The sequence below is a fragment of the Physeter macrocephalus genome, chromosome 1 (genome assembly GCF_002837175.3).
Source record: "Physeter macrocephalus isolate SW-GA chromosome 1, ASM283717v5, whole genome shotgun sequence".
Classification (NCBI taxonomy): domain Eukaryota; kingdom Metazoa; phylum Chordata; class Mammalia; order Artiodactyla; family Physeteridae; genus Physeter; species Physeter macrocephalus.
The window spans coordinates 87,502,453-87,516,723 of NC_041214.2; the positions used below are offsets into that span (position 1 = coordinate 87,502,453).

A 14,271-nucleotide genomic window follows, 5' to 3' on the forward strand; every position below is an offset into this window, starting at 1 on the left:
AACTGAAAGTGGAATAACTGGATCACTTTGTAACTTAATTTTTAATTTTTAGGGGAACCATCATACTGTTTTCCACAGTGTTGTATCATTGTATATTCCCAACAGCAGAACACAATGGTTCCAATTTCTCCACATCCTCACCACCACTCCTTATATTCTCTTTTCATGATAGTAGCCAGCCTGATGGGTATGAGGTGGTATCTCATTGTAGTTTTGATTTGCAGCTCCCAAATGATTAGTGATTTTGAACATCTTTTCATGTGTTTATTGGCCATTTGCATATCTTCTATGGAGAAATGTCTATTGAAGTCCTTTACCCATTTTTGAATTGCATTGCAGTTTTTTTAATTGAGTTTTAGGAGTTCTTTATATATTCTGGATATTAGTTCCTTATCAGATATATGATTTGCAAATATTTTCTCCCATTCTGTGGGTTGCCTTTTTAATTTGTGGATGGTGTCATTTGATGCACAAAATTTTTAATTTTTAGGAAGTCCAAATTGTCTATATTTTCTTCTGTTGCCTGTGCCTTTGGTGTTATATCCAGTGAACCACTACCAAATGCAGTGTCCTGAAGCTTTTACCCTGTGTTTTCTTCTTAGAGTTTTATAGTTTTTTAGGTCTTTTATTTAGGTCATGGGTCCATTTTAAATTAATTTTTGTATATGATGTTAGGTAGGGGTCCAAATTCAGTCTTTTGCATTTGGATAGCCAGTTTTCCCAGCACCATTTGTTGAAAAGACTATCTTGTCCCCATTGAATGGTCTTAGCACCCTTGTTGAAAACAATTTGACTATATATGTGAGGGTTTATTTCTGCAGTCTCCATTCAATTCCATCGGTATATGTCTGTCTTTATGCCAGTACCAAACTTTTGAGTACTGTAGCTTTGTAGTAAGTTTTGAAATGAGAAAGTGTGAGTCCTCCAGCTTTGTCCTTTTTAGAATTATTTTGTCTATTCAGATCCCTTGAGATCCCATATGAATTTTAGGTTGGATTTTTCTATTTTGCAGAAAACATCATTGGAATTTTGATTGGGATCGGATGAAATCTGTAAATTGCTTTGGGTAGTATTGACATCTTAACAGTATTAAGATGTCATGAACGGGGAATGTGTTTCCATTTATTTCTGTTGTCTTTAATTTCTTTCAGCAGCGTTATAGTTTTCCATGCCCAAATCTTTTACCTCATTGGCTAAGTTCATTCCTAATTATTTTATTCTTTTTGATGCTGTTGTAAATGGAATTGTTTTTGTAATTTTCTTTCCACATTATGTATAGGAATGCAACTGATTTTTGTGTGTAGACCATATCCTGCTACTTTGCTAAGTTTATTAGTTCTAACAGGTTTTTGTGTGGTTTCTTTAGGGTTTTCTACATGTATGATCATATTATCTGAAGACACATAATTTTCCTTCTTTCTCATTTGAATGTCATTTATTTTTCTTATTTGTCTAATTGACTGATTTTTAATACTGTGTTGGATAGAAGTGGTGAAAGTGGGCCAGCTTGACTTGTTCCTGATCTTAGAGGGAAAGCTTTCAGTCTTTCACCATGAAAGTATGATGTTTGCTGTAGGTTTTTCATATACGACCTTTATTATGCTGCAGTGGTTTCCTTATATTCTTAGTTTGTTAAACGTTTTTATCATGAAAGAATGTTGAATACTGTCAAATACTTCCTGCATTGATTGAGATGATCGTGTTGTTTTTTTCCTTCATTCTGTTGATGTGGTGTATTACATTGATCAGTTTTCATATGTTGAATCATCCTTGCATTCCAGGAATAAATCCCTCTTGGTCATAGTATATAATCTTCTTAATATGATGCTGCATTCAGTTTTTGTTGAGAATTTTGGATCAATATTCATAAGGGATATTTGTCTGCAGTTTTCTTATAGTGTCCTTGCCTTTGACCTTAGTATCAGGGTAATGCTGGCTTATAGGATTAGTTAGGGAATGTACCTTCCTCTTCAATTTTTGGGCAAAGTTTGAGAAAAATTGATGTTAGTTTTTCAGATGTTTGGTAGAATTCACCAGGAAAGCAATCATATTTCAGGGGCTTTTATTTGTCAGGAGATTTTTGATTACTGATTCAATCTCCTTATTAATTATAAAGTCTATTTAAATATTCTCTTCATGATTCAGCCTTGGTAGGAGTTTGTCCATTTTGTGTAGGTTATCCAATTTGTTGGCTTACATTTGCTCATAATACTCTTATAGTCCTTTTTATTTCTGTAGAATTAGTAATAATATTCCCACTTTCATTTCTGATTTTAGTAATTTACTCTTCTCTCTTTTTTCCTTAGTCCCTCTAACTGAAAGTTTGTTAGTTTGTTGATCTTTTCAGAAAACAACTGTTGGGTCTTTTTTCTCTATTATTTTTCTGTTCTCTATTTTACTTATCTCTGCTCTAATTTTTATTATTTCCTTCCTTGTACTAGTTTGTTCTTTTTCTAGTTCCTTAATTTGTAAAGTTCAGTTTGTTGATTTGAGGTCTCTCTTGTTTTTTAAGGTAAACGTGTAGTTGTAAACTTCCCCCTTACCACTGCTTTTGCTGTGTCTCATAAGCTTTGGTATGTTGTGTTTTCATTTTCATTCATCTCTTTAAGTCTTTTCCAGTTTGCTTTTCTATTTTTTCTTTGATTCAGTGGTTAAGAGTATGTTGTTTAATTTCCACAGCTTGGTGAATTTTCTAGTTTGCTTCTATTATTGCTTACTATCTTCATCCATTTTGGCCATAAAAGATACTTTGTATGATGACTTTCTAAATCTATTGAGACTTAATTTATGGCCTAATACATGGTATATTCTGGAAAATGACCCAAGTGCACTTGAGAAGAATGTATCCTGTTGTTGGACAGAATGTTCTAAATATGTCTGTTAGGTCAGGATGGTTTATTGTGTAGTTTAAGTCATCTTTTTCCATACTCCTCTTTTGTCTGGTTATTTTACACATTATTTTGAGTGGGCATTGAAGTCTCCAACTATTATTGTAGAACTGTCTACTCTCTTTAATTCTGTCATTTTTTTTGTTTCATAGATTCTGATGGTCTGTCATTAGGTACATAAATGTTAGTAAATGTTACATCTTCTTACTGTTTTGAACCTTTTATTAATATATAATGTCCTTTGTCTCTTGTAACTTTTTAAAATTTAAATTCTATTTTGTCTAATGTTAGTATAGTCACTCCTACTATCTTTTGGTTATTATTTGCATGCAATATTTTTTTCCACCTTTTCACTTTCAATCTGTTTGTGTCTTTGGATCTCAACGGAGTCTCTTGTAGACAACATAGAGTTGGTTCATGTGTTTTTATCCATTCTGCTGTTTGTTTGTTTTTTTTAATTGGAGAGTTTAATCAATTTACATTTAAAGTAATTATTGATAAGGAGAGACTTCTGTCATTTTGCTATTTGTTTTCTGTATTCATTATAGGTTTTTTGTACCTTATTTCCTGCATTAGTGTCTTATTTTTTGTTTGGTTGATTTTTTGGTAGTGAAATGTTTAAATTCCTTTCCCATTTCCTTTTGTGTATATTCTTTAGCTATTTCCTCTGTGGTTACCATGGGGATTACATTTAACATCCCAAAGTTATAACACTCTAATTTGAATTTAAACCAGCTTCATTTCAATAATACACAAAAACACTGCTCCTTTTAACAGTTCCATCCTCACCTGTTTCAGTTGTTGATGTCACAGAATTACAACTTTATACATTGTATGTACAAAAACATAAATTAACAATTTTTAAATGCATTCATCTTTTAAATTATGTAGAAAACAAATGTGGAATTACAAAGCAAAGTTACTATAATACTAGCTTCTGGACTAGTAATTGATTTTAGTTATTTACTAATGTTGACTTCTGTACGAATAAGTAGCTTTTAGACTAATTTTTTAAATATAATTTAAAAAATATTAGTCTCTTAAACCATGTAGATAACAAAAAGTGATGTTACAAAACACTATTAAAATAATAAGAGTTTTTTTGTATTTATCCTTACCAAGATCTTTACTTCTCCAAACACCTCAAGTTGCTGTCCTATGTCCTTTCATTTCAACCTGCAGGATTCCCTTTAGCATTTCTTTCAGGGCCAGTCTATTGGTAATGATCTCCTTCAGCTTTTGTTTATCTGGGAATGTCTTAATTTCTCCCTCATATTTGAAGGATAGTTTTGCCGGATACAAGGTTCTTGGTTGGCAGTGTTTTTCTGTTAGCACTTTGAATATACCAACCCACTGCTTCCTGACCTCCAGAATTCTGATGAAAAATCTATTAATATTATTGAGGATCCTTTGTATATTGAGTCACTTTTTCATGCTGCTTTCAAAATTCTCCCTGTCGTTGTCTTTCAGGAGTTTGATTATAATGTGTCTGAGTGTGAATCTCTTTGAGTTAATCCTACCTTGAGTTTGTTGAGCTTCTTGGATGTTTATATTCATGTCTTTCATCAAATTTGGGAATATTTTAGCCATTATTTCTTCAGATATTTTCTCTGCCCCTTGATCTCTCTCTTCTTTTTCTTGGACTCCCACAATGTGTGTGTTGGTCCACTTAATGATGGCCCACAAGTCTCTTAGACTCTGGTCACTTTTCTTCAGTCTTTCTGTTTTCAGACTTCATAACTTACATCGTCCTATCTTCAAGATTGCTGATTTTTCTGCGTGCCCCAGTCTGCTCTAGCAAATTTTTCATTTCAGTTATTGTACTTTTCAGCTTCAGAATTTCCTTTTGGTTTCTCTTTAGGTTTTCTATCTCTTATCTCCATTTTGTTCATACATCATTTTCTTGACTTTGTCCACTTTGTCTTTTAGTTCTTTGGATATCTTTAAGGTGGTTGTTTTAAATCCTTTGTCTAATAGATATGCCACCAGCTCTGTTTCAGAGACAGTTTCTTTTTTCCTCTCTCTCTCTCCTTTGAATGGGCCATATGTTCCTGTTTCTTTGCATGCCTTGTGATTTTTTTGTTGTTGAAAATTGGACGTTTGAATCTTATGATTTCTCTGGAAACCTGATTCTCCCCTTTCCTAGGGTTTGCTGGGTTTTTTGTTTTTTTTGGTTTTTTGATTGCTGTAGGCTATCTCTGTGCTAAAAATCAGCCTATGGTATAACTTTAAGATCTTCGCAGATTTTTTCTATGCCTGTACCTTCCCCAGGCATATGCAGTGATTTTCTAATTTCCCTCATATATGTGGTTGCTTTTGAATATTCTAATCTTCAATGTCTGGCTCTCAAAAGGGGAAAAAGAGAAAAATGAAATTGTGGGAGGAGGCACTTGCCCTTTAAATCTCCTGGGAGTCACTTCAGTCAGAGAGGGAGAGACTTACATCAAATGGGGGAGATTCAGCAACAATGGCCACTGCCTCTTTGCACCTCCATGATCAGAAGCAGCAGTAAGAGCACAGATTCCCTATATTTGGAGGACAGGGTGTTATTTTGCTGCCCACCCCCATCCCCACTCCACCCCAGTTTGTGCAGGCTTTGTGCCAGCTGCTCCAGGAACACTTAAGAGGGTGGGAGTTGGGTAGATGCTACTGTGCTAAGAACTGAAATTGACTGGATTAACCACAGTTTGCCATCTAATACTTCCCCTGGAAGTTGTAAGCCTTCAATAGACTAGAATTCCAAAATAGTTACATCACACTGGCAGTTGTGTTTTTGCCAGTGCAATTGTTATCTAGGTGGAGAGACAAAATTATGGGACTTCTTGTGTTGCCATCTTCCCAGAATTCACCCTATTTGTTTTTACAATCACTTTAACTTACAGTGATCACTGAAGTGACAGCACTTAACTTTTAATGCAGTGTGTCTCAAATTAGAATCCAAGATGTATTCTCTGGGGTTTGTGAGTTCTGTGTTTGAAAAACATTTGTTTATAATTTAGTAGGGGAGAAAGAGACACTAAGCCAATAATATAATGAAACTATGATACATGCTAAGAAGGAGAAATATAGTATACAGCATAAAAGCATTTTCTAAACTCCTAATTTTGGCCTGTTTTAAAATAACTGGATCTTAGAATTATTCTAACACAAAATTTTTAGGATGTAATATTGTGCTCTGAAATTGTGTAAGGATGCTGCAGTGTGTTAACAGCAGCAGACACTATGAGGTCCTTTATTTTTTATTTTTTATTTTTTTGCGGTACCTGGCCTCTCACTGTTGTGGCCTCTCCCTTTGTGGAGCACAGGCTCTGGACGCGCAGGCTCAGCGGCCATGGCTCACAGGCCCAGCTGCTCCGCGGCATGTGGGATCTTCCCAGACCAGGGCACAAACCCGTGTCCCCTGCATCGGCAGGCAGACTCTCAACCACTGCGCCACCAGGGAAACCCCACATTTTTTTTTTGTATTATTTCACTAGGTCCTCACACAGTCCTCTTGGGTAAAGGTATGTCTCTTTACAGATGGAAAAAATAAGTTTCAATAATACTTGTGATTTATCTGTATATTCAAAGTCATTGAATGGTAGAGGGAGGGTAGAGAGAGATCTAGAACCATGTCTTTTGATAAGTGTCACTTAAAGTGAGGTGCAGGGAAGGGGTTTTTTTCTTCATTTGAAATAACTTTCACATATTCTCAAGTCTTGTTGCTGTTGTTTGATTTCCTCCCTAAGCAAAGCTGATAATTCCATGTTACCTATTCTGCTATCCCCTGTCCTAGGTACAGATCCCGAGGTCTTAAACTATCCAGATTTGCTACTGTTTTTTATTTTAGTGCTCTCTACTTCAGCTATCTGAAAGTAGCAAATTCCATGGCCAAATTTTTCTCTATCTCTTCCTTCAGAAGTACCTGTTCTGGCTTTGGTGCTAGGTTATTATGTCTTTCTGAGTTGTATATCATACCCTCCAAGCCCTTTGTGCTACCTCATTCCCACCACCTCCAAATTTGAGAGGAATAGAGTACTACTTTGTCAGATACCATTTCTGTATTCTGTAATATAAGAATTTAGAAAATCTCAAGTTAGTAAGGGTAAATTTTAAGGTAATGTTTTAATTCTCTACCTGCTAACACAGTCTTAAATATTTTTATCATTATTTTAGGCGGCTAAAACTTGAAGCCGTCAAATCATACCTCTTGAGCTTCATTTACGTAGGCTCTTATTTTAGACTATATTTTGTGATATGTCTTTTTCAAATTGCTAGGTTTTCTTATCTTGACATTAGTTTTGAATGAAATTCTTGCTTAATCCTCATTGTGAACATTCCCAGTTTTTGTTCAGTTACAAGTCCTTTATTCCCATGCTTTCCCTTCAGGTGTGATCATTCACTCATATTAATTCTAAGATACATCTACAAATAAACTTATTGTACATATATTAATTATCTAATCATATTCACTGAGTCAGAATTACAAATTATTTTTACTAGTCTGTATTATTCTTTATTCAGAACTGAACTTTAAAATTGAAATTAATTTTATGATGAGAATGCTAATATCTTAATAACAACTCTAACCTATAATATTTCACAACTGTATTAGTTATTAACCTCTTACAAACTGAGTACTTGACTCAATATAATTGTTTTGCTGTATATTATAAAAAACTTCAAAAATGCTCAGACATAAAGGGAGTAGTACAGTAAACTCCCATGTATACTCATCACCCAACTACAACAGTCCTCAATTCATGTACTCTTATATGATCCACAGCCCCTCCTTCTCCTGATCTCTCATTGTCATTATGTTATTTTGAAGTAAATTTAACCCTTTATGTAGTTTGGTTTGTATGTATTTCAATATCAATTAGACTTTTTCTATCTCTAGAATCAAAAGATAACTTATCTACAGTGATGATGAGTTGGTGATCATGAACAGCTAGTGTTGTGATAATTTTGGTATAAGTTAGATTTTGGTAATAAACAACTTTTTCCACTATATTTTTGGTAATAAATGAGCAGAGAGAACCAAATGGTTTTCTTGCCATAATTTTTGAAGAATGTAACTTCTTTTATAACTTTAAATATCCTTGTTCTTTCTTGCCCTCCTCTGTAATTTCTTAAGCAAAAAAAGGTGAAGTACCATTAATTTTTTAATGAATTAAAATATCAATTTGAGAAATCTCAGTAGTCATTGGGAAATGAATAATTTCAAATGTTCATAAAATCTCAAATGTCTGTTAGTTGACTAGCTTTGCTTAAATATCATTCTCACAAATAGTATTTTTACCTATTAGGTTTGCTTTTCACTGAATCATTCGAAAACAGACTATTATAGTCAAAGGTAGGACTACACATAAAGTAGTTAGTATCATGTTTATATTTAATAAAGCATTCCCTACTCATTTTGTTTGTTTGTTTTCAGGGTATTTTTTAATATTTCAGGTGTACAGCAAAATGATTCAGTTATATACATTTTTTCAGATTATTTTCCATTATAGGTTATTACAAGATATTGAATATAGTTCCCTGTGCTGTGCAGTAAATCCTTGTCCCTACTCATTTTTTACTTGATGCTTTTTTTTTTTTTTTTTGTGGTATGCGGGCCTCCCCCTGCTGCGGCCTCTCCCGCTGCGGAGCACAGGCTCCGGAGTGCAGGCCCAGCGGCCAGCGGCCATGGCTCACAGGCCCAGCAGCTCTGCGGCATGTGGGATCCTCCCAGACCAGGGCGCGAACCCGGTTCCCCTGCATCGGCAGGCGGACGCGCAACCACTGCGCCACCAGGGAAGCCCTACTTGATGCTTTATGTAGCTGAGACGCATACTGTACAATTATTTAAGCATGCAATGGTGTTGTCTTTAAGCATTTTATCATATGATAATCCAGATCTAGTACTTTGCTGAAAATAATGTAAAACATTTGAACTCTGAATATTCATTCACCTTTTAGAAAAGCCCATACTCTTGGAAGAAAGCGGTTATTTTGTGTATTATGTTTCTTTCATACAACCTTTTTGTGTAATTCTTTAATTAGAGTAGAAGAACTGTTAATGTTTAAACACATCTCTTAAAATTTATTTAAAGGATAGTCATCTTTTTGATTCTCTGAAGATGTCATTTGACTTGGTAATTTTATACTCTTAAATATGCAGAAGAAAGATAATTTTAAGAGGAATCACATCAGTTTTCTAGTATATTCTGGTCTGTTTTTCATTTGGTATTAATTGCATTTTATGGGGCTTCCCTGGTGGCGCCGTGGTTGCGCGTCCGCCTGCCGATGCAGGGGAACCGGGTTCGCGCCCCGGTCTGGGAGGATCCCACGTGCCGCGGAGTGGCTGGGCCCGTGAGCCATGGCCAATGAGCCTGCGCGTCCGGAGCCTGTGCTCCGCAACGGGAGAGGCCGCAACAGAGGGAGGCCCGCATACCACAAAAAAAATAAATAAATAAAAAATAATTGCATTTTATTCTTTAAATTTTATTGCACCTACATAATAAACACTTTTCAACTTAAGCAGAAAGCCAAGCTTTTTTCATTCCAAACTTAATTAGACCTATGTTATTCTACTTGGCTTTTTTGTTTTTGTTTTTTTGTGGGTTTTTTTGTTTTTTTTGTGGGGTTTTTTGACCACTAGTTATTCTGTGAGTGGTCTAGAATAACACATGGAAAGCAGTAATTGCAGTTGATAACAATTGAGGGCTTTTACGTTGAGCGTGTTTCCAGTATTCTAAAAGTTTGTGATTGATTTCTTTGTATGGCTTTTTTTTTTTTTTAATTCCAGTGTTTAAACACAGTTCAGTGTGGGACAGAATTTTTTTTCTGGGTGATAAAATGATTGGAATCTTCATGGGATCCTTGAGACTAGAAAAGCAAATGATTTCTAACCAATTTGGGAAGAATTGTTTGTTATGCTAGAGAATATTTGTGGATTTTTTGAGAAGGCTGGTGAACTTCTTTGCAAATCTTAAGAAAATTGTGTGTTTTAGCAGAAATAAGAACTTATTTCTCAAAAGCTAGTGTAACAACTGCCTATACCTAAATCTTTCCATTGGTGCTAGAAACTGGATGCATAGTTTAACATATGAAAAGTTCATATAAAATTATACTTTAAGAAATAGCAAATCTTTCATATGCTTCTAATATTTGTGAACATTATTATGTAATGTGTCAATTTTCCTGTTAAGTCTAACACATTTACAATTCTTTCTCTAAGGCAAATCCTCCTCCAGTATTGGTCAACACAGATAGCTTGGAAACATCGACTTATGTAAGTTCCATTCATTGCCATATTTAAATAATTCTGTTCTCTCTTTTGTAGGTTTTGATATAGATACAAAAGTTACAGCATTATTTTCTCTAATACATTGTACTTACAGTGTTCTATCACTAAGCTGTAATTGTTAAAGTAAATGAAGCAGTACCGTCCTTTTTTGGTTGTTCTTTTTCTATACTCTTGCAAAGCAGAAATGTTGAAATAAGAAATTTTATTTTTAAATTAAAATGAATAACTTTCACTATCTCTGACCGGTGGTCATTTACACAATGCCATATATTCAAAGAGTCATTTTTGCAGTCTAATTGAGTGACTAGATTTTTAGTGACCAGGTTTATAGGTGTTCACATATTAAAATAATTAGTTATAACTTTATAACTTTAAATTGATTAGTGCTTCTCTCTAAACTTCTTTTGTTAAAAAGCCTTCTTTCTCCTAAAGATAAATAGCCAGAAGAGCAGAATCTAACATTTTTCACCCCAACTAAAATATCTTCAGAGATGTTTAAGTAGAAGTTGTGCTCATCCATTTTAAAAAAAGCAAATGGTGCATAATTTAATAGATTATAAAAATCTTTTTCTCCCATTTTTTAACTATAGTTGATTTCAGTTTATACTTTAAAACATTATATTTGGCTTTATCTTCTGTTTATATTTATAAGGGTATATCAAATTTGGGGGAATTTTTGAAAACTTCAAATAATAATACAAACCAAAAATACTCTTTTCAGTCAATGTCACCTTTCACATGGATAAAGAATACTTAAGCAGAATTTTGTTTGTACTTTTGTCAATATTTTCTTCACATTTCCTCACTTGTTCTTTTTGTTGACTTATATTTTGCTTAAGGACAGAATCAGTGATTAAATACTTTTATTTTAAAACCCTTTCAACTGAAAGGTTAATATGTAAGAACTAACAGAGAAAATGATATCAACAAAGAAAATAAATACACATGCATTTTAGGGGAAATGTCAACAAATTAAAAGCAGGATTAGCATACAAGCAGCAAACTTAGAGTAAAAGTTGTATTAATTTTAAGTTTGTATGACATATTATTCAAAAAATACTTTTCCTGCTAAAGCAGGGTATGTTGGGAGTCTTGAAAACCATTCACTACCCACGGTGAGAAATTTGCTAGAAGGATTCACAAGGCTCAGCATGTTGTATCTATGGCTAAGATTTATTACAGCTATGTGATAAGTCAGGATCTACAGTCAGATTATAAGGCTGTATGCCTAGAAGAATCCATGTTTAGATTTCCTTCTACTTTCTTCCTCCCCAGAGGGGTCCACAGAGCACCTTTTCACCTAGCAGTGAAAATGTAGCAACACGTATGCAGTTTTTCTGCCCAGGGAAGCCCATTATGGACACAGCACAAAGTTATTTATTGGTGGTTGATCACATAGGCACCCTTTGTCCAGCACATACCAAATTTCCAAGCTCCCAAAAGGAAAACAGGTGTTCGGCATAAAATGCATTGTCTTTGCAAAGTCTAGGCACAGTAAGCAACCCTTTCATTTAGGGAATGGTGGGAACACTCCCAAAATCAATTTCTCAAATGCCTGCTAAGACCCTTCTAGTGATAGCACCCTTGGGCCTGCTTTATTAAACCTTTTCTGCACGTAAGGATAAAAGATAAATTCCAATTCCTTAAGCAAGATTTTTCAGAGTGTGGTACTTTATCATACTTGAAAAACACTGTGTAAAATGTTTAGTAACTATTCTTTGCAGGTTTTAAATTTAATTCTGAAATTTAAAATATATTCCAGAATGGTTTTTAAACTTATTTGTTATTCCTTTGTTAAGTCCTGATCGTTTAGTACTAGCTATGTATTGATGAATAAAAATAAGAAAACTTGCAGCTATTGCTTTATAACACTTCTTTCCCTGATTGTTGTCACCATGCTTTCTAAAATTAAGTAATTTATATATATATAATATATATATATATCCTGTAAACATTCTGTGCATGTACAAGCATATATGTATTGTTTTCACACTTTTACTATATAAAAATCAATGCCCCCACTGATAATTTTTGTATAGATATTTTTGTGTATTTATGCAATTATATAATCAGAGTATATTTATATATTGATACATAGATTGCTCAAAGGGTGTGTCAATTTTTAGATTTAATCATTATTGCCAAATTGTACTTCACAGAGTTATATCCATTTATACTTCAACAAAAATTATTACTGTTTTTACCCCATACTGTTACTAGCATGGTGTGTTAATGAACTTTTTGATCTTTTGTTAGCATAATGTTTAAAATATATTAACTCATTGTTTCAACTTGAATTTATGTTATATCTCACCTTTTTCAACTTTTTCACCTTAAAAAATTTTACGTTGAGACACGTAACACAAAATCTACCCTTTTAAAGTATACGATTCAGTGGTTTTAGTCTATTCACGATGTTGTGCCATCACCACCACTTTCAAATTCCAGAACATTTTAATCACCTTGTAAGGAAACCCGGTACCCGTTAGCAATCACTCCCCATTCTGCCCTTACCTCAGCCCCTGGCAACCACTAATCTATTTTCTGTCACTATGGCTTTGTCTTTTCTGGACTGTTCATATAAATAGAATCATACAATATGTGGCCTTTTGTATCTGGCTTCTTTCACTTAGCATAATGTTTTCAAGGTTCATCTATGTTGTAGCATGTGTCAGAATGTCATTCCTTTTTATGGCTGAATTATTTTTCATTTTATATATATATATATATATATATATACACACACACGTACCACGTTTTGTTTATTCATTCTTCTCTTGATGGACTCTTGGGTTGTTTCCACCTTTTGCCTGTTTTAAATAATGCTGTGGTAAACGTTGGCATACAAGTATCTGGGGATTATTGTCATTTTATCAACATTTTGTCTCTCAGTCCATGAACACAGACTGTCTTCCCATTCACTTACATCTTTAATTTTGTTACCAATGTTTTATAATTTTCAGTGTACATGTCTTACACTTCTTTTGTTAAATTTATTCCTGTGTATTTTTATTCTTTTAATGCTATTATAAATGAAATTGTTTTCTTAATTTCATTTATGCATTTTTCATTGCTAACATATGGGAATATAATGGATTTGGGGGTATTGATCTTCTTCTACCTGCAATGTTACTGAACTCATTTATTAGCTCTAATGGTTTTTTTCATGTAGATTCCTTTCGATTTTCTATATAAGATCATGTCATCTACAGAGATAGTTTTACTTCTTCCTTTCCAATCAAGATGCCTTTTATTTATTTTTCTTGCCTAATTGCCATGCCTAGAACTTCCCTTAAAATGTTTTATAGAAGTTGCAGAGCAAACATTCTTGTTTTGTTCCTGATCCTTGGGAGAAAGCTTTCAGTCTTTTACCATTAAGTATGATGTATTATACTCAAATTTAAGTATTAATTGATATTAATACTTAAAAGGAGGAGGAGAGAAAAAAGAGAATATGTACATGTGTTTTGGAGGGATGGAGTTAGACTTAATGATTCATCCAGAGCTGCATCTTCCAAAATAGTAAGCCACTGGCCATGTGTTGGTATTTAATTTATATTGATCAAAATTCAATAATATTTAAAATATAGTTTCTCTGTTTCAGTAGTCACATTTCAAGCACTCAGTAACCATGTGTGGGTAAGTAACTCCTGTATTGGAAAAAGCAGATTATTTTAAACTTCCATCATCACAGAAACTTCTTTTGGACAGTGTTGATGTAGCAAAGTTAAAAACTCAAAATAACCAAGTAAAATTTTAAATAAAAGTAATTTGGGGGGATTTCCCTGCAGATAATAAAACACTGTTTAATTAAAGCAGCATAGTTCTGATCCCAAACCATATTAGATCAGTGGAATACAACCCATCTTTGCTATATGTTATATAATCTGATATTTTTCCTGGTTTATTATAGGGTAGTTGTTCTTAGTTATGACTTTATGGGACTTCTTCCCCATTAATATTAAAAAAATTGTTTAACATCTCTATTGGAATATAATTGCTTTACAATGGTGTGTTAGTTTCTGCTTTACAACAAAGTGATCAGTTATACATATACGTATGTTCCCATATCCCTTCCCTCTTGCGTCTCCCTCCCTCCCACCCTCCCTATCC

The 14,271-nt window shown here is 33.8% G+C and overlaps 1 protein-coding gene across 1 annotated transcript in view; it reads left to right on the top strand.

Moving 5' to 3' along the window:
• The window catches only part of DLG1 (discs large MAGUK scaffold protein 1), a 298,658-nt gene that overhangs the window by 143,540 nt on the left and 140,847 nt on the right, over nucleotides 1–14,271 (top strand). The window contains exon 7 of the mRNA XM_024124264.3: nucleotides 10,090–10,143. Within this exon, the coding sequence (XP_023980032.1) occupies nucleotides 10,090–10,143 (54 nt within the window). The remainder of the gene's footprint in view (nucleotides 1–10,089; nucleotides 10,144–14,271) is intronic.